The 21,902-nt window shown below is 42.6% G+C and overlaps 1 protein-coding gene across 1 annotated transcript in view; it reads right to left on the bottom strand.

The window, feature by feature from the left end:
- The window catches only part of APBB1IP (amyloid beta precursor protein binding family B member 1 interacting protein), a 191,392-nt gene that overhangs the window by 31,503 nt on the left and 137,987 nt on the right, over positions 1-21,902 (bottom strand). Inside the window, exons 9-10 of the mRNA XM_077490997.1 lie at positions 16,996-17,139; positions 8,241-8,351 (exon numbers count right to left, since the gene is read on the bottom strand). Of these exons, the coding sequence (XP_077347123.1) occupies positions 8,241-8,351; positions 16,996-17,139 (255 nt within the window). The remainder of the gene's footprint in view (positions 1-8,240; positions 8,352-16,995; positions 17,140-21,902) is intronic.

Genomic DNA, 21,902 nt, shown 5'->3' with positions numbered 1-21,902 from the left:
AGAAATTAGCTCGGCCTATATGTCTGCCTAATTTGGAACTGTTCATCTGCTATTCTGGTAATCTGCTTATGAGAGGAGATGAACTGATATAACTCCAAACGTCTCCTAATTTCATATGGTTTCCTTCTTTTGGACCCACCCTCATCACTCCTTCCTCGGAAGATGTTCCTCTTTTAGGGCTCATATCATGATTTGTATAAATAAAAAGTATTATTTAAAGCAAATGTGTTCTTTCCTCTTTTGGACCCAGCCTGTAGATCTGCATAAATAAAAGAAACTATTTAAAATAAAAATGTGCTCTGTGCAGATTTGCTTATCTAGCAGGCAGCACTATTCTCACCTGATCTGTGGTCCTCTGATAACATTTTCTGCTGGTAGTAAACTAAAAGGCAAGCGATAAAAAGATCCAAACAGGCCTAACGTATATCATGGCAGATTTAAAGGAATGTTAGTACTTTGCCCATTTATGTGTCGGCACATTCTAATCCTTCCAGCAATATAGACTAGACATGTGCAATTTGTTTAGCTCCAAATTCGTTTTTTATCAAATTTAGACAAATGAGTCAATTCCGAAATATCCGTAGTTTTGAATTTCCAAATTTTTCTGAATATTCGCAAATTCTAAAATTCGTAAATTTAAAATTTCAGAAATCAGAACATTCTAAAGTTCGGAAATTCAAAATTCGGAAATTTGAAATTCTGAAAATTCGTAAATACAAAAATAAGAATGATATACGAAAATTCAAAACAATGAAAATACAAAAATAAGAACGAAAATCCGAAAAATTCAAAAACCTGAAAATTCGAAAATTTTAAATAATAAAACTTAACTATTACTAACTATTAAATTATAGGTATTGGAATTTCCTTACAAATTTGGCTGTTAGTGAACGTAACGAATACGTAACGAATATTTATCCAAAGTTAAAACTATCCATAATAAAGAATGTTGTATCTAAACGAATGGAACGTAACAGATTAATAATAATAAATACCAATAATAAAAAAAACTTTTTATTATTTATTATTATTTTGTTCTGTTCCATTTGTTTAGATGCGGCTTTCTTTATTTTGGATAATTCGCAACTTCAGATAAATTTGTATTCGTTACGTTCACTAACAGCCAAATTTGAAAGGAAATTCTAATACCTATATTTTAATAGTTATTATAAGTTAGTTAGTTAGTTAGTTAGTTAGTTAGTTATTACTTCAAATTTTTAGATTATTGGATTTTGGTTCTTTCGAATTTTAGAATTTTTCAATTTCTGAATTTTCCAATTTCTGAATTTTAGAATTTTCCAATTTCTGAATTTTCCAATTTCTGTATTTTAGAATTTTCGAAAAAAGCAAAAAACGGATGAAAGGAAAGCAAACAAATTCTTAGGTATTGCACATATCTAATATAGACCTACCCAGCAACGCTCCCTTGCCACCTGCCTGCACTGCTTGAATTCTCACTAATGTAGGAACTCCCAGGTATGGGGGAGCTCATGACATTTTTGAGCCTGAATGGCCATTCTGAACAATGTCACATTAGCAGGCCACATGACCAGTGCTTAGACAGGTGGGGATACTTCAGTGAGAAGTGAGCATAACTGGCTACATACCTGCAGTAAATTGGAATTGTTGGGGTGTTTTCCATCAAATGAGCTATTTCTATGCATTTTTTTCATATACAAATTTTCATATATTCATACACAATAAGTATGCATGTTTATTGTACGTTGAAGCATTGATTCGATATTATCTGGCAGCGTCACCCTTGTCTACCAGCGTACATTTATAAACGGTGCGGTATACAAGGGGTTAAACCAAGCTCACGGTTGCTGTTGCTTCAGTTTTGAGCTTGCTATTGATCCTTACAGAGGCAAATAATTACTGTAGTGCCAAGATCTTAGTGGAAAAAGACCACTCTGCCCACATCCCTATATACAGTGCCTTGTGAAAGTATTCAGCCCCTTTGAACTTTTCAACCTTTTGCCACATTTCAGGCTTCAAACATAAAGATATAAAATTTAAATTTTTTGTGAAGAATCACCAACAAGTGGGACACAATTGTGAAGTGGAACGAAATCTATTGGATATTTTAAACTTTTTTAGCAAATAAAAAACTGAAAAGTGGTGCGTGCAAAATTATTCAGCCCCTTTACTTTCAGTGCAGCAAACTCACTCCAGAAGTTCAGCAAGGATCTCTGAATGATCCAATGTTGTCCTAAATGACTGATGGTGATAAATAGAATCCACCTGTGTGTAATCAAGTCTCTGTATAAATGCACCTGCTCTGTGATAGTCTCAGGGTTCTGTTGAAAGCGCAGAGAGCATCATGAAGACCAAGGAACACACCAGGCAGGTCCGTAATACTGTTGTGGAGAAGTTTAAAGCCGGATTTGGATACGAAAAGATTTCCCAAGCTTTAAACATCCCAAGGAGCACTGTGCAAGCGATCATTTTGAAATGGAAGGAGTATCAGACCACTGCAAATCTACCAAGACCTGACCGTCCCTCTAAACTTTCAGCTCAGACAAGGAGAAGACTGATCAGAGATGTAGCCAAGAGGCCCATGATCACTCTGGATGAACTGCAGAGAACTACAGCTGAGGTGGGAGAATCTGTCCATAGGACAACAATCAGTCGTACACTACACAAATCTGGCCTTTATGGAAGAGTGGCAAGAAGAAAGCCATTTCTCAAAGATATCCATAAAAAGTCTAGTCTAAAGTTTGCCACAAGCCACCTGGGAGACACACCAAACATGTGGAAGAAGGTGCTCTGGTCAGATGAAACCAAAATCAAACTTTTTGCCCACAATGCAAAACGATATGTTTGGCGTAAAAGCAACACAGCTCATCACCCTCAACACACCATCCCCACTGTCAAACATGGTGGTGGCAGCATCATGGTTTGGGCCTGCTTTTCTTCAGCAGGGACAGGGAAGATGGTTAAAATTGAGGGGAAGATGGATGCAGCCAAATACAGGACCATTCTGGATGAAAACCTGTTGGAGTCTGCAAAAGACCTGAAACTGGGACGGAGATTTATCTTCCAACAAGACAATGATCCCAAACATACAGCGAAATCTACAAAGGAATGGTTCACAAATAAACGTATCCAGGTGTTAGAATGGCCAAGTCAAAGTCCAGACCTGAATCCAATCGAGAATCTGTGGAAAGAGCTGAAAACTGCTGTTCACAAACGCTCTCCATCCAACCTCACTGAGCTCGAGCTGTTTTGCAAGGAAGAATGAGCAAGAATTTCAGTCTCTCGATGTGCAAAACTGATAGAGACATACCCCAAGCAACTTGCAGCTGTAATCGCAGCAAAAGGTGGCTCTACAAAGTATTAACGCACGCCCCACTTTTCATTTTTTTATTAGTTAAAAAAGTTTCAAAAATCCAATAGATTTCGTTCTACTTCACAATTGTGTCCCACTTGTTGGTGATTCTTCACAAAAAATAAACATTTTATATCTTTATGTTTGAAGCCTGAAATGTGGCAAAAGGTTGAAAAGTTCAAGGGGGCTGAATACTTTTGCAAGGCACTGTAAGTACACAATGGGAGATTTTTTCCTCTGTGGGACTTTAAAAAGGCAGAGAGCCTTCAAACAATATAGATATCAAGAATTGAATATACATTTATTTGAAAATATTAAAACATGATATTAATAAAAAAAGAATTGGATGCATATATAGACACAGGAAATTTGATAGTGTATATGGGGCTTTACACAGCAAATGTGTCATTACAGGTTCAGTTGGTGAAAAAATTTGAATTGGATATTTACACTCTTCTGCCAGTAGATGGCAGGACATAGTCTGGAATTCCATATGTATCCTTCTGTACTCAGGAATGTTGTAGATAAAGGGATTGGATTAAAGATTTCATAAATAAAATAGCTCTGTTTGAATTTCCAGTTTAATTAGAATTATGACAAACATATGTCAGATAGGAAATTACATACAGACTAATGGTAATCCACTGCACGTAATACAAGGCAGCCATAAGTGAACACAGATGTTTTTTTTTAGAAAACATAATTTATTGTATAGCCAGGATGATCCACTATCCGAGATCTATTATGTTCTAAAGATAGGAAATGTTACATGGGATGAACTGGAGCTGAACTTAAAGAAGAACTCACATCTGAAAGGTCCAACTAATCATACTGTCATTTTAGAAACCCAACGCAGGTTAAATGCACTAGCACGTTGCAAGGCACTTTATTTAAAGAGGAAGTAAACCCTGATGAGTTTACTTCCTCTTTCATTCCCTGCAAAGGCAAAGCATAATGGACTACTATGCATCGCATAGTAGTCCATTATGTGTCACTTACCTGACACAGGAGCCAGCGAAGTCGCCGCTGTCCCCTGTAGTCCGCCGCATCCATCTTGTTGGTGGCGTCTCGCAGCTCTGCCGCTGTCATTCGGCGAAGCCGCGATGACGTCAGTCCCGCGCATGTGCACGGGAGTCGACGCGCGCGGCAGCTCCATTCTTGGAAATGCAGCGCTCAGTGCGCCTGCGCGCCGCTGTCTACGGCGCATGCGACGTAGACATCGGTGCCCGTTTTCGGGCAAATATCTCCTAAACCATATAGGTTTAGGAGATATTTCTTGGACCTACAGGTAAGCCTTAATCTAGGCTTACCTGTAGGTCAAAGTGGTTTGTAAGGGTTTAGAATATTATAGGTAACCCATAGACAATAGCAGTGGTGGCTCGTCCATTAAGGGCACATGAATGCCGCCCCCTCTATCACACCACCCCCTAAATGGTTAATGGATAGATTCATGAATAGCATAAATCTATCCATGGCAGCTGTGGCCACCCCCTATTCATGTGTCCGTTGCTTTTCAGGGCACCGGGTGCATGAATTACAGCAGTGGGGGTGTTTTTTTGAAGCACCTGATTAGAGCCAAAGGCTCTAATAGGCTTCAAAACAGATTTATTAGAAAAACAAATTAATATTTGCTTTTCTAACACTGAATCGCCTATCTGCCAATCAGGAAGCGTGGGTCTGTTACCTGTTTCCTGATTGGCTGAACGGTCGGCAATCCTATTGGAAGCTTAGGAGGAGGGGAGGAGACGCACAGTGGAATCCACGGCGGGGGTGTGTGTTTGAGGTGCCGCGCATGGGCGTCCGCAGAATTTTTTTCAGGGGGGGCATCATTTTAGGGTCACCCATGCACCGCCCCTTTTCGACAATCTCATTATCATATTATCATGGTCAGAGACTACAGATGTAGTACAGTCCTTAGGATAAGTAATGGATAATGGCCAACAGGCCCTCTTACCAGACCCAGCGAAACTACAACAGTGATCCCTCCGGCTGGACGATCGCTCACTCTGGGTTCCTCGGGGCCGACTCCAGTCAGTAATGTAGCAAGTCTGTACCCTGGTAGTGGCTCAGTGTTTCTCTCTCTGGTAGTGCTGGGCAGCGTGGCTCTCTCTGGTGGTGCTGGGCAGTGTGGCTCTCTCTCTGGCGGTGCTGGGCAGCGTGGCTCTCTCTCTGGCTTCCGCCCAGCACACTCATTCTTTGTCCTGTAGAGCTCTCTCCCTCAGCTTTTTCCAGGCTGCAGTCTCTCAATCTCTCTCTTGATTGAGCTGTAGCCTCCTCCCTGTGGAAAATGGGGCCACCAATCTTTGGGACTACATGTCCCATGATGCTCTCCTCTCCTAGTCTCCCCACTGGCAAGTGGCAACCAGGTGCGTGCTGCCCGCACCCCGATAGTGCCACAACTGTGCTGAATTTAAAGCGGACCTCCACCCTGAAGTGGAAGTTCCTCTCATCTGATCCCTCCCCCCCTCCGGTGCCACAATCGGCACCTTTCAGGGGGGTGCAGTTATCTGGATAATCCAGGTATCTGCACCCACTTCCGGGACAAGACCGCCACAGATGCCCCGCCCCCCGTTGTGTTCTGGGAAACACAATTCCCAGGACAGAGCGGGGACCAGTAGAGATGCGCAGCGCAACTCACGCATGCGCAGTAGGAAACCGGGCAGTGAAGCCGCAATGCTTCACTTCCCCATTTCCTAACAGAAGATGGCGGAGGGGGCAGCAGATAGACGAACGATTGCTCGTCATCTGCCGCCGACATCGCTGGACCCTGGGACAGGTAAGTGTCAATTTATTAAAAGTCAGCAGCTGCAATATTTGTAGCTGCTGGCTTTTAATATTTTTTTTAAAAGGTGCAGTTCCTCTTTAAGATCCGATCCCTGATTCCGGGGGGGCACTTGACCCCCCTTGCCCCTACTTGCGGACGCCCATGGTGCCGCGGGGGGGGGGGGGGGTGGTTGTTTGCCGCCCACCCAAACAAAAAAAACACCAGCCGCCACTGAACATAAGATAAGGGTCTAGCTTTCCATATGGCTTTCCCATAGGAATAATTGGGGCTGCAGTGTGCATGCACAATACTGAGCAGCCATTTTCAGAGGAATGATTGCAAAGTTTGGAGAAGGGCTACACAATGTTGGATTAGGACTGAAGGTAAGTATAGGACCGGGTGGGCAGGGCTCATAGGGGTGGGGACAGCTAAGTAAAAAAATGTTTTACGTACAGGTGTCCCTTAAAACGGAAATCCAGGGAATAATAACCATCCCTACAGACTGCTAGGGTTAATTGCTTGTTTTATCTAGGGCAGGGGTCTCCAAACTTTCTAAACAAATGGCCGACTTATTGTGCTACAGACTTTAGGAGGGCTGGACTATGGCCAGCGGAAGTGGACATTTTCCTGGCAGCAGTGGGAGTAAACATTACTCCATTTGATATTGGGGGAGTAATAGTGCCCATTGTTGTTCTCATTGGGAGAAATATTGCCCCATTATAGGTGTCAGTTGGAGAAACGGGGGCCCCATTGTTGGTGTCAGATGGCAGAATAGTGGCTCGCATCAGTGGGAGGAATAGTGCCCCAAGGGCCAGATAAAGGCAAGAAAAGGGTTGCATCCGGCCCCTGGGCCACAGTTTGGAGACCACTGATCTAAGAGATGATGAAGATGAGAATATACTTATGGAGCTTTCCTCCGCTGTCCGATGTCAAGGGGTGGGGGGAGTTGAAGAGCTCACATACAATGAAAGACAGCTGGTCCTCCATCATACAGGAAGCAAAAGGAAGCAGCTTTGAAGCGGTTGTAAACTTCAGACATGAAATATGAACAAAGCCTGTCCCTCAATAGTGTGTATTTGTCTCAGTTAAGAGTGCTAAGTGTAATTTCTGTCTGCTGCTTTGTTACTCTGCTATCAGCATGAATCACTTCTGACAAGTTTTCCTGACACCAAGAGATGAAAGGTGACACGAGAGGGAGCTTCAGAGGATTGACAGCCTCAGTTCTGTCATTGCGAGGAGGACCTGGCAGAGGACACAGCGGGGGGGGAGGGGGGTGGACATTGCAGGATCGTGGTGGCAAGGTAAGTACGCTGTACCAGGATTCGGCAATCATGAGTGTGGCTCAGGATTACTGCTAGTGGCACTGAAATTTAACCCCGAGCCACACTCGGGAATACCACCAGGGAGGTTAAAGGGGAATTCCCCTCTTGTATGCTAACTAACCTGTGCAAGAAAGATGCATATGCTTACTTATTTTCAGGCTGCTTTGCTTTGGTCACGTGATAGCCCCTGTATCAGCCAGTGGCAGCTGCAGGGGAGAGTAAAGAGGAATCCGACAATGGCTAGTAAAGCCTGTAGCTGATGTTACCTATAGGCTTCAATGGCTCACCCGTTGTCAGTTCTCCCTCCTCTCCCCTGCAGCAGTGCTGGCTGACACAGGGGAGCAGGATCACAACACTGGACTGGAGCAGCCTGAAAATAGGTAAGTATACACATCTTTCTTACACAGGTTAGTTAGTATCGATGTTAGGAGGCAAGGGGACATTTTTAAGGATAGGATTAAGCTGGAATTCCACTTTAATTTTTTTTCCCCAGTGTTCAGCATTTAAAGCCATGCAGCGTGTAGTTACCGTAGTTAAAATTCTACATTTTCAATCTTAGACTTTGAGTGCACTTTTAATGCAGAGCCCATTACATAAAACAATTTGGATATTTTCAACATTACAACACATTCAGAGCTGAAATCCTTTGCAGTAAACAACTAAGACGTAGACGAGAATCCTCGCCGCCCCCTATATAAAATAAACCATACATCATTATCCAAATAAATCACTGAGTACCTAAAATTATTTAATAATCAGCATAATTAAAGGCAATCGGTTTCCTGCACTTTTCCTAACCGTGATGTTTATGCACACAACATACCTTCAGGACAAAGCAGTGGTCCGTCGGAGCTTTGTATCTGACTTTATACTGCATGCCATAATAAACATTGACATTATCAAACTGTATAAAACAGGCCAGATCACGAGATGTCTGCAAAGGAAACACAAGGAAAAAATAAGGAGGATGATTGTGATTACAAAGTTTGGAGTTTAGAGAAAGCTAGATCATTTTTGGCCTTGTGGTTGAAATGTCTAAAAAAGGAACTGTCTTTGTTGCCAACAGCAACTAGGCAGCTTCCATGTTTCCAGGGCTGATTGGCAGATGGGAAATAAAGAAAATAATCTCACAGTCATTCTTTCAAACAATTTGACAATTAGGTATTGTTAAAAAAGGTTAAAGTAGTAATACAATATTTTTTAAAACATTTTTTGCCCTGCGCTGATGCATTGCTCAGGCGACAAAACAGCAATTCAGAAGTGTACCGTATATAAAAAAATGTTGCACTGTCCCCTTTAAATCACATAATCATAAATAAAACATTCATAATCCACATAGAAAATATAGTATAAACGTGACAAATAATTCACAAGTGAAAAATGTGAACATCAATTAGTGTTGAAAACAACCAAAAGTGGGAAATGTCCAATAAATGATGACACATAGTGGGGTGAATTTTACTAAAGGCAAAATGACTGTGCACTTTGCAGATGCTTTTGCTCCACAGCTTAGTAAATAAGGGGAAGCTCTGTTCACTTCCATCATCCAATCATGTGCAAGCACAAAATGCATTTTATTTGTTTTCCTTGCACGTGATTAGGTATTGTTTGCAAAGAGTTGCTTCCCCTCATTTACTAAGCTCTGGAGCAACTGCACTTGGTAAATCCACCCCAGTACCACTCCATACCTCCAAACTTTTCGAGATGGGAATGAGGGACACCCATAAGCAAAAGTATGCAGGCACAGGACACACCCTTTATCACGCCCCCTTAAAAGAGAATTGTACAAAAAAAAACAAGATTGGTTAAACCCACAAGTGCTTTTTTTACCACTACTATTCCTTTATATTGGCTTTTGGACTTTACAAATGCAGCAATTTAGAAATCAGATGAAAGGTTTAGTGTTGGAAGACACTTTTTGATAGATAAAAAGTGCATTTTACATACTGCTATATAGATCAGACCAAAATGAAGGGCAAATGAGGAGGAATAAGGGACAAAGGGAAATTTCTCCAAATCAGGGACAGTCCCTCTAAATCAGGGACACTTGGGAGCTATGCCACTCTTGAATGGGATCCATTCCATGCTTCACCACCAATGCACATGTTTATTGCTTACCAGATGGTTAGACCCTAAATTTCAGGAGGTCTAACAGCACATATGTGCAGGGCTGCTGATAGGGGGGACCACCAGTCCTCCTGTAGGGGGCCCCGGCACACAGAGGGGCCCGAACAGCAAGAGGAATCAGTGTTCTCAATATGGGGAGCAATTACAGAAAGATGTCCTGTGCGGCTCTCTGCAGCAGATAAAAGCTGGTTTCTCTCCCTCCCACCAACTTTTAGCTGCTGCAGGGAGAAACACGGGGCATTGTTCCTGTAATTGCTTCCCCCTCCCTGTTCTATTATCAAAGGGCTCATTTACGCAGGTTCTCTGTTATGTTTGTGTCCGCTAATAATAATTTTAGTTTAGGCTGTATGGGGCCCCATGATTTCTAACAGCAGCCCTGCATATGTGTACCAGGACACTCCATCAGAAGACCACTCAATTGCCCAAAAAGGTATCCCAGCCAGATAGAACAGCAAATAATATAGAGGAAGAACAGAGATAATTCATGGTGTAATATGTAAAACATCCATGAAATAACTTTGTGTAATAAAGGTTGTGGCTCTAACTCATATATAAACCTTCATCCTACAACATGAGTGATATAATCATATAATCATATAAACCATCCCACAATAAAAATTGAAAACTAGGTAAAAAAATATATTGTATATAAGGTCCAAGCAAACATTCTTCAATATATATTCACAAAAAAAAGTCAGATGGCCGTGAAAAAGAAATAGGAGAATAAAGAATTCTTCAGATGGTGCTCCACCACAAAACGTGCATAAAAAATGTAAACTCACCAGAACTTTAAAGCCAAAAATAATGCGCACTTACATTTAGATGTGCTATATGCTAACCAGCTTAGAGTAGATATGCATGGCGTTCTGTTAGCCGCAGCGTGCGTTCCAAAACACAGGGGTTGGGAACCAACTGGACTGGATGTGATATCAGTAGAATGCGGACGCATGTAACAGAATGGCGTGCATATCTACTCTAAGCTGTACATGTTGGTGCTAGTATGTAGCACATCTAAATGTAAGTGCGCATTATTTTACCTACTTGCCTTTATTCATTTGCAACAAAGAAATTGCGCTATGATCATCCATATGTTTTTCCTGAGCCCTTTTGCCTGATTAGTGCTAAAGTCAGAAGGATCGTTTTCATTCATGCTGTTGGTTGAAAGAAACCCATCATTTCTACAAGGCTTTTTGTTTTAAGGTTCTGGTGAGTTTACATTTTTTATGCACATTTTGTGGTGGAGCACCATCTGAAGAATTCTTTATTCTCCTATTTCTTTTTCATGGTGTGCTACCGACCCAGTCCTGAGCTCCGTGACCGTGGCCGTGGGACCAGCGGATCCGATCACCACTGGTGTCACGGGATCGGGTCACAGAGCTGAAGAACGAGGAGAGGTCTGTGTAAACAAACCTCTCCCCGTGCTTCCCTGTGTCACCGTTTTATAGGGAAGGACGATCAGTGACATCACATGCCAGGCCACACCCCCTACAATAAAAAAAACACACAACGTCATGCATAACACCTACACTGCCCCCTAGTGGTTAACTCCTTCACTGCCAGTGTCATTTACACAGGAATCAGTGCATTTAAATAGCACTGATTGCTGTATAAATGACAATGGTTACAAAAATGTGTCAAAAATGTCCAATGTGTCCACCACAATGTCGCAGTCACAATAAAAATCGCTGATCGCCGCCATTACTAGTAAAAAAAAAATATTAATAAAAATGCTATAAAACTATCCCCTATTTTGTAAACGCTATAACTTTTGCGCAAACCAATCAATAATCGCTAATTGTGATTTTTTTTTACCAAAAATATGTAGAAGAATATGTATCAGCCTAAACTGAGGGAAAAAAATTTTTTTGATATTTTTGGGGATATTTATTATAGTAAAAAGTAAAAAATATTGCATTTTTTTCAAAATTGTCGCTCTATTTTTGTTTATAGCGCAAAAAATAAAAACCGCAGAGGTGATCAAATACCACCAAAAGAAATCTCTATTTGTGGGAAAAAAAGGACGTCAATTTTGTTTGGGAGCCACATCGCACGACCGCGCAATTGTCAGTTAAAGCGGCGCAATGCCGAATCACAAAAAAGGGGCTTGGTCCTTTGGCTGCAAATTGGTCCGGGGCTTAAGTGGTTAACCAATCATTTAACAGATGACAACAGAGTAGTTGCTATGAGATACACCTCTATGTTCTTTATCATAAAGAATTAATATTAGTTGAGATTAATACAGATTACATAAAAAAATAAATTTGTATTAAAAAAAAATCTATTTGTAACTGTTTTTTTTTTTTTTTTTATTGTTTTTAAATGAATGCTTCCTTTGGGGGAAAATTTATGGATTTTGTTTTTCTTTGTATGTAAAATTATGGTAAGAGAATAGATGAGCTATTATGTGGCACCTTCCTCCCTGCCATTTGTTATAAAGTCTCCCTCTTTTGCTCTTGAGAGGTTGCTATGACAACCCAAGATAACGGGCGCCCAGGAGCTGTTTGGATGCCGCATTTTCATGCTGTGCCGATTCACGCTATTTAAAATGTTTCATGTGACAAAGTGGTGACACGTACACTTCCAGATGCTTCCATCAAAGTATATTTACATGATTCCCCTAATGCATGTATAAATTAGCCATTACAATGCTGTTGGAGTGGAGACAAGAAGCTGCATTTTATTTTATTTAGTTCTTGTTCTACAGAAAGAGTTCTGAACATATTTTCATCATCTGTTCTACCAAAATGTAATAATCGATAGAATATTATATGCATTGATTCTGCTTGTAAGGGCTTCATTGCCTGCCACAAGGATGCAAGGAGATGTTGCCTATTATATAATAATCAGGTTTTCCTGAATGATGACTGGAACAAGGCGCTCTATATGTAAGGATTTATGTATTTTCCCATTCTTTGAGTTATTATTGCATTGTTCTCTTTGTAGTGAATCTGCCCTTTGCCCATGTGTGGCAAAAGCAACAGGTTCTCTTTAATGTCAGCCTCAATAGCTGCCTGTACTTAAAGAGGAGCTCCAGGCTCCTTCAGAAAAAAAATAATAATCAGCAGCTACGAATACTGTAGCTGCTAATCTTTAACCCCTTAGAGCCAACACCTGCTAGCCTTTTAAGGGCTAGTTTACACTTGCTTCAAAACAAGACTTCGGCCTTGTTTTTGCTTGGTGCTTCAATGAGGCTTCGTAGGGCTTTGGTGGAGCTTCGGTGGGGCTTCAACGGGGCTTTGGCGGAGCTTCGCTAAGGCTATTTGGGGCTTCAAGTGAGCTTTGCCTTAGACTTCTACGGAGGGTTTGAAGATGATTTGAAGCACCACTGAAGCTACATGGGGTACAATTTTTAAAGCGAAGCCAAAGCAAAGCAAATGTAGGTGTAGCGTTCAAAGAGCTTTAACAAAGCCTGTTTGAAGCCATGTTGAAGCCGAAGAAAATGTAAATGAGTCCTAAGAGGTGTCATGGCGGTCACATGATTGGAAAGCTGCCAATCACAAGTAGAGAACAGGAGCTTTCCTTTAGTCACTGGTAAATGTGCCAGGAGTGCGCAGGGCGACAAGGCCTGGTCGCCAAGATGCCGCATATTTGCATGCGCTCAACGCTAAGGGGTTAATCTTCAATGCTGTGAGGCCACATATTTGTGTGCGCTTGGTGGAAAAAGGTTAATATTCTGGCACTTACCTGTCCAATGTAAGCACCGAAACCGATTTTTTCAATCGGCTATCAGGCGCTGCTGCTGCTATCTCTACTAAGGGAAACCAGCAGTGAAGCCTTGTGGCTTCACAGCTGGATCTCTACTGCACATGTTTGAAGCATGCTGCACTCTGTGAATGGGCCAGGTGTGGAGGAAGGAGGAGGAGGGAGGCTTATCTTCCGTCTCAGTTCACCGTGGCAAACTGAGCCAGACGTGCAAGCAAGTACCTTTCAAAACCAGGTACTCGCTCCCTTTTCCCCCTCCAAATGGTGCCATATTTGTCAGCAGAGGGGGAGCTTCCCCTTACCTAAACTATAACAAATTGATGTAATTTTCAAAGTCACTGTATTTTTAAATTTGTATTTTTCAATAAAATAATACCTGATGATCCTGCCATGAATGTCCTTGTTCAGGTACTTACTGTTATAGGGTGACAACACTTTGTTCCTGTCTCCTAGGTTTGCTTCTGTGTTGTCACCCTGTCACTTGGCTTCCAATGGAGACAAGTGGACATTTGAACACACATTAAACAGCCATGGTCCACTGTTGTAACCATCAGGAGATCCAACCTGATAAATACCACCTGCCATTTTCAGAGTGCATTCAGAGAGGAAGTGGCTGCAAACATGCTGCCAAGGATTAGCAGCCCTAAGATGTGATTTGGAATGAAAAAAGATTAAACAAATATTTATTTTTAAATGACAACTGTGCTAACTAAATGCCATTTAGTTAGGGTTTACGTCTACACCGATCAGCCATAACGTTATGGCCAGGTTAAAGCGGTAGTAAACCCGCTATTTTTTTAAATTTTTTTTTAACACCTGCAAAGCAAAAGGCATAATGAGCTAGTATGCACCGCATACTAGCTCATTATGAAATACTTACCTTAGAACGAGGCCCCGACATCTGCCACGTTCCACGCCGAGGGAGCTGACATGCTCCCTCTGCGTTTCTTCCGGGTATCGCGGCTCCGGCGCTGTGAGTGGCCGGAGCCGCGATATCGTCACTCCCGCGCATGCGCGCGGGAGATATCTTTCCGGCCGCCGGCCACTGCCAGATTTTCAGGCCGAGAATCCCCTCGTGCGCATGCGCCGCTGCAGTCAGCGGCGCATACCGAGGGGAATATCTCCTAAACCGTACAGGTTTAGGAAATATTTTTTTTACCTACAGGTAAGCCTTATTATAGGCTTTCCTGTAGGTAAAAGTTACAAAAGAGGGTATACAACCACTTTAAGTGAATAACATTAATTATCTTGCTACACTGGCATCTGAAAGTCAGTGGGATATATCAGGCAGCAAGTAAACACATTGTCCCTGATATTTTTGTAGCGATGAAACTTTGGACAAAGTGTCTGCCATGTACAAATTTAGTTTTTGCAAAAAACAGTAACAGTAAACAATAAAGGGGTTCTGAGGGTTAATTGTGTAGGTTTAACTTTGGCATCAGTTTGGCTTGGCTGTGTTAGAGTTCTGCCTGGTCATTTGTACAGTTAGGTGCACATGACAGGCTCAGAACCAGGCCTGGTTGGGCGTTTTGGGTATCAGCTTCCCTGGAACCAATCAGTGGGTGCACCGGGCCCTGCTGAGGAGTCTGGAAGGGTACTCAAGATGTTGAATTCCCGTGTTCCAGACCGGGGTAGCCCCGTGAGGGGTCCCGGTCATGGGAGTGTTCGTCGCTCTTCAACATGCTTCGGTTGGCTAACCCCAATAGACCCGCCTGGTCTGGGGTAGGGATCCGTCTGTTCCCGAGTCTCGGAACCGGCTGGTCCGATGTGCAGTAACTGAGGGAGGATTCAAGGCGTTCAGGTGTGCTCTCGGCTTGGAGGGGCACCGCAGCTCGTGTAAGTGACCGGGGGAGGACTCTTCGGAGGAGGGCCAACAAGCTGGCATCCTGAGAAGTGCCTGGTTGCTGAGTTGTGAAGGACACTGATAAATTCATGCTTTTTCCAGTACTGTCAAGGAGACAGAGAACGTTCCAGGTACTGAGGAAAAAGGTTCCTGTTCACTTCTGTTACCAGTTACTCAAGGTTAAAGATTTCACAAGTTCTGGATCAAAGTGCTGACTGCCATAATCTCTGGCAATTTGGACTTGTTCAGCCTTGAAGTACCCAGCTGTGAGTGTCTACTCTCTGGGTTGTACTAGAGACTTTCTGATATTAGCAGTTCAAGGTGCCTGAGCTTCTTCACCCTTGCCCTCTGTTCCCATATGAGACTGTGTTGTTGGATGTTACCCCTGCAAATAAAAACCTTTTCTAAAGGACTTTTATGATGTCAGCGTCCAAAGTTGTTGGGTACTAACTCTAGGAACCCCTAGACGTGGAAGAACCAGCCAAGCGGAGGTAACCGGTAAGCCCAAAAGTTAAGGCCGCCCGCCAAGGGTTATGGGCGCTACATTTTGAAAGTAGAAAAAATGGGCATTGCAGTTTGTTGTGTATGGGCTGCGTAGCTGCAGACTGATCAGGGTAACCATGCTGACCACACAGTGTCCACAGCTGAAAATACCTACAATGGGCACATAAGCATCAGAACTAGACCATGGAGCAAGGGAAGAACGTGACCTAGTCTGATAAATCACATTTTCTTTTACATCATGTGATTCGGGTGTGCGTGTGTCACTTAACTAGGGAAGAGATGGCACCATGAGGCAGTATAGGAAGAAGGCAAGCCAGCAGAGGTATTGTGATGCTTTGGGCAATGTTCTGGTGGGAAACCTTGGGTCCTACTATTCATGTGGATATTACTTGACATCTACCAATTACCTAAACATTGGTGATGAGCAAGCACACTCCTTCATGGAAACAATATTCACTGATGGCCTCTTTCAGCAGGATAATCCACCCCGCCACACTGCAAACATGGTTCAAGAATGGTTTGAGGAACACAACAAAGAGTTTGAGGTGTTGACTTGGCCTCTAAATTCTACAGATCTCAATCCAATCAAGCATCTGTGGGATATGCTGTAAAAACAAGTCCGATCCATGGAGGCCCCACCTTGCAAATTACATGACTTAAAGGACCCGATGGCTTGGTGGTAGATACGACAGCATACCTTCAGAAGTCTTCAGGCATCCATGGCTTGAAGGGTCAAGACTGTTTTGGAGGCAAAAGAGGGACCTACTCAATATTTGGTGGGTGCTCATAGTTACGGTTGATCAGCGTATTTTAGCTTTCCTTTGTTCCCTGCTCTTTTTGCATGGGAGAGAAAAGTGACATACCCGGTACTTCTGGGTGTAGGGGAGCATACTACCCACCCCCCTTTCTTGCTATGTGACAGTGCTGGAGCTTGGTGAGTGGCAGGTCAGGCACCTAGCGCTGACACATAGAAGTGGGGAAAGATTCCAGGCTCCAACATTTGGCCCTGGGTAAGCTCCAAGCTTTCTTAAAGCTGGCCATACACTGATTGATTGAATTTCATATCAGTGTGTGGCTCTCCCTGCTTGACAGAAGTCCATTTTTTGATCACTTCTGTTAAAGAGACATGCTGGAAACTTTATCTCTAGTAGCAGCTGTAGCTGCTGATATGTGTATTCTGACAGTGGTGGGTCTTGCTTTCAGAATACAATGTCTCGGCGGGGATTCCTCCAACCATGTAATTTGTGTTGATGGAGGAATCTTTTTTCTTTTCTTGTCCAACCCTCTGGCTGAATGAATAAAAAAAATTAACTATCGATGGCTAGCTTTACTGTGAGAAGTATTTGACTGTTCTACAATTGCAATTGCAGTTCCTATGGATACTTTAGGCTGAATTACTAACCTTTGTCTTCCCTTTAGGTACATAATAAATTCCAGAAGCACGCAGAAGAAAGTATCGCTTTTTCCAGGACTTCTTCCCATCTTCTTTCAAGTATATTGCCCCTTCAAGATCTGGCACAACAACGGAGGCAGCACAGAAACTTTGCTGTTAGATAACATAAATAAAAAATATATATATATTTAACTTCTATAAACTATACAAAAAATCATATATAGCATCTCTGCATTACTGAAAAAAATATTTTTTTTATCAAAAAACATTGTTTTACTGGTATGGGGATACCACTTTCTTGAAACAGTGGGGCTGTAGGAGAAGTCCAGTTGAATCCAAATGCACATTGGCGCGCAGGCAGGTTAGCATGTGCACAAGAAGAAATGTGCATATGCGCATGCACAAATGCGCACGTGCGCGCACTGGCGCCAAACTGCTCATTTAAACTGAACAATGACTTGAACACATTGCTGAGTGGTCTTTCAGCTTGTTCCTGTTTGCCTGTGCCCTGATCCATTTTCTGCCTACCTGTGTTTGACCTGGCTTGACCTCAACCCTCCTCTGGATTCCTGCCTTCCTACCTGTGACTTCAAACTGTGCTTTGACTCTGCTCCTGTCTCATGCTCTTGTACCTCGCTCCCCGGCTGGGTACCAACTCTGGCTTATATGCTGATCCTGCTCTAGTCTCACGTTCCTGTACCTGCATTGCCCTGCTGTTGATGACCCCTTGGTTTGTGTTCCGTCTACAATCCTGCCTACTGATGCAGCGTCATCTGTTACCTGTCAAGCCTCAGCTGGCGCCACCTACTATACCGGCCCTCGTGCCACATTGTGTTCTGCACACCCTTTCCTCTCTACCAGAGGTGTTAAGACAGGAGGTGCACGAGAAGTCCCCTCTACAGCTTGGTCTCCATCAGGTATGTGAAAGGGGCTAACTTCCTAAAGAGAGTTGTAAGTTGAAATTATTTAAATGAGCTTAAAGTATGTTCATGTCTTACATCTAGTCATGTGTGTTTCTTTATTTAAAATTCCCCTGCAGATGACTGAATTAAAGCAGAACTAAACACAATGATTTTACTGTTACCAAAAAAGTTACATTCAAGGAGGGCTTTGAAAGATAACTGTTACAGTTACTAGTGTGCTTATGTTAGTTCTCAACCGAAATGTCAAGCCATCAAATGTCTGGTGTCATAGCTGATCACATGTGCAGCATCATGGGCACGCTAGATCAACAGGGGCTAAGATGGCAGTTTCCTTTGCTGTGACGGATAGAAGGGTTTAGTGGACACAGGTCCACTTCATTTATCATGCCAGAAAATGCATAAGTGCATACATTTGGCTATTGAGGGGCCTTAAGGCATCAAGAAATGGGACTGATCTGAGGTCTGAAAGTGCTTGAATTAGGGTTATCTGAGATCGGAAGTTGGAGGAATTGGGGCTGATCTGCAGTTTGAATGTGCGGGAATTGGGGTCGATGTGAGATCTGATGCAAGAATTGGGGCTGTTTTGAGGTCTAAAGGCACAGAAATTGGGGCTGATCTGAATTTGGAATGCACAGGATGCAATAATTGGGGCTGTTTTGAGGTCTAAAGGCACAGAAATTGGGGCTGATCTGAATTTGGAAAGCACAGGAATTGAGACTGATGTGAGATCTGAAGTGCATGAATAGGGACTAATCAGAGGTCAAAAGGTGCAGGTAATTGGGGCTGATCCAAGGTTGTAAAGGTGCATGGACTGGGGCAAATCTGAGATCTGAATGTGCAGGAATTGGGGATGATGTGGGGTCTGTAGCTTCAGGAACTGGGGCTTATCTGTAGGTTGAAGGTGCAAGAATTTGAGCTGGTTTGAGGTCTTAAGGCACATAAATTGGGCTGATCTAAAGTCAGAAGGCACAGGATTTGGGGCTGATGTGAGATCTGAAATGTATGAATTGGGGCCAATCAGAGGTCGGAAGGTGCAGGTAACTGGGGCTGATCTAAGGTTGTGAAGATGCATGAATTGGGGCTAATATGACGTTTGATGGTGGAGGAATTGGGGCCAATCTGAGGTCTGAATGCTTGAATTGGGGCTGATCTAAGGTCTGGAGGTGAATGAGTTGGGGCTATTCTGAGGTCTGGAGGTGCATGAATTGGGGTTATTCTGAGGTCTGGAGGTGCATAAATTGGGGCTGATCTTAATGAATGTAACTTATTAGCAGTACAATTCTAAGTGAAAAAAATTTAAAATAAATGATACAGCTATGGTGCGCTGTTGCTTACTAACACGCTGGTTGTCTAAGCCCTTGTACACACGGTCGGAGATTCTGACAACCAAATCCGTCGGTTTTGTCCGAAACTGTTGCATACACACGGTCGGACAAAGTTGTTGGAAAATCCGACGTGATGATGTTATTTCGTTACGACGGGACTACGTTCACGCTAGTAGCCAATAGCTTTGGTGTAGGAATCTGATCTGAGCATGCGTGGCACTTTTTCCGATCGGAATTCTCTACACATGATTGGAGTATGTCCGATCGGAGCATTTTGTCGGAAAATTTTACCAACAAGTTGGAAAACTTGATCCGTCGGATACTCCGAAGGAAACAGTCCGATGGAGACCACACACAGTCGGAATATCCGACAAAGCGGTCCGATCGGACACATTCCGTCGGAATCTCCGACCGTGTGTACAAGGGCTTATAGTTATCACTGATCATCTGTCTAATAATCTATGAAGTAATAAAAGATTCTCAGATTCAGCACCATTCTTGATCCAATTTGCGGACTACAAATTCCAGAGCAGACGTGTCAATGTGTGGGAAGCTGCTAAAATAGACAGTGGCTTGAAATTAGCACCATCCTTCCTGACAAACTCTGGTTTGCTTTCCATCACCTCTAGGAGGCAAAACTAAATGGGGCGACTGTTCACTAATGGAAGCTGGCTGGCATTGTGATTCTCTACTCTCCATACAGCTCACTAAATCTGTATAATATTTTTTTCCCTATTTAAAATGCTGTTTCCTGCCCTCCTACACCAGTGCTCAATATTAGGATATATAAATAACAGTCACACTCCTCACACATATTGCAGAGGAAGAGAAGGGGTGTACCATACAGTTTTTTATTGAGAGCTTATTTCTAGGTGCACTAAGGCTGGCCATACATGGAGCATATTTCTTTTCTGTAACCACAGGTTGCAGAATGGTGGTCGAGGAAGCCGTCCCCGTTGAGAGAAGACAGTGATTATCGCTAGGGGCTATAACACGCTTGCAATAATTGCAAGTAAATCCAGCAGGCTGTTTATACCCAAGTTTATCGATCGATCAACTTGGTACATTAAGCCTGTTCATTAAAAGAGAAGTATGGGTTTTTTTTTTTCAATAATTATACTTACCTAGGTGAATGCAGCATCGGTATGAGGCGCATTTTCACTGGGGGAGAACCAAGGGATCGAACACCGCCAATGGCTTGGTTCTCACAGTTCCCCAAGCAGAGAGCTGCTGACAGTCAATCAGCAGCTCTCCGCTCTGCTTCCTCCACACTCACTGGAGCGCTGAGCTGTGAAGGGGTGGGGAGTGGCCGTTATCAGTCCAGGCACCTGGCGGATCCAGACTCCCATTGTCAGGATGACGCAGTGCCTGGACTTATTTCTGTGACATCAGCAGAGAGTAGACATCAGCTTGCTCTCTGCTGAAAACGGATCACAGCAGTGCAAAACAAATTGTACTCCTGTGGTCCATAGGAAAAGCCCAGCCAAACAAGCTTTGGCTAGAGTTCTGATTTAATGGTTCAAATCTCAGCCGGGTCCTGCAGAACCAGTCAAGATTTGAACTGTCTATGGCCAGCCTTAGTCTATCTCTGGTATATTCATATTTAGACACCCCGAACAACTGCTGTAAAAGTAAAGTGCAGGTAAAACAATTATAATGGAGGGGAAGGTTGTTAGTACAGTCTCTGAATGGGCTTCTATTTCTGTCACTTCAATTAGGCTTTTTAAATGTTTTTCGGGGGTTTTTGAATTTTTAGTTTTGGAGAAGGATCAGAACACCTGTCTGTTTTTTTTTGCTGTCTGTGCCCCTTTTAAGGAGATTCAACTTCTCTGTTTGTACAGTTTATTGTTATCACCAATAGTGAAAAGCCCATATGAGTTTTCAACAGAACAGTAATAGAGGTGAAATTTTCTACTGTAAATACTAGTTCTGGTGATCTTGGCGACAACTGAGGTCCCCTTGTTTTGGAGGGATTTGCTCTCACTTTCTGGTTTGGCTATGGAACAAGAAGTGAAGGAAAATCTAACCAATGTGACACAAAAACTGACAATTTTGCCTTCAGTTCTACTTTAAATGTGAACAGTTGGGTCACATGTACTGTAGATGGCTACAGGCTAAAGACCCCCACATATGTGCTTAGTTCATAAAGGGCCATACTGCATACAAAATGCCCTAACTCAAAGGAACCAATTTAATTTCATTACATTGAAATCACATCAGGGGAAATGTGACTTATGGAATATTATAGTTTGCCTTTTATTTGCTTTACTGAAAAAGTTTTTCAACTTGTGAAGAAATGCAAACATTTCTTGTGTGCTGCGCGGCGCTGATTACACATATGGTGGATGGAGGATGCAGCTTCAACCATTGTGCTGTATAGAAACAGAATACTTGGAACAAGAACAGACGAGATCAACAAACTTAATTTAGGAAACAAGACATTTGTGGAAATTTCAAAGAGCCGCATCTGTTGTCACAAAACAAATTCTTTGTAGTATTACACATGGAAGAACTGCCTAATGAAGGATTGTTTTGGTTGCAGAATAAACAATCAAACGAGGTGCTATAACTCAACCAACCCCTGAATGAAAAACTAGTTTTTCTGGAAAGTGAAAACATATATTATTTGAAAATTGAGGGATTACATGCAAATTGATGATCAAGATTA

This window comes from Lithobates pipiens, unplaced genomic scaffold, assembly GCF_037356315.1.
Source record: "Lithobates pipiens isolate NorthernLeopardFrog02 unplaced genomic scaffold, aLitPip1_a1.2 Scaffold_19, whole genome shotgun sequence".
In the NCBI taxonomy this organism is placed as follows: domain Eukaryota; kingdom Metazoa; phylum Chordata; class Amphibia; order Anura; family Ranidae; genus Lithobates; species Lithobates pipiens.
The sequence above is the reverse complement of the archived record's forward strand: the minus strand, read 5'-3'. Positions and strand labels throughout refer to the sequence as shown.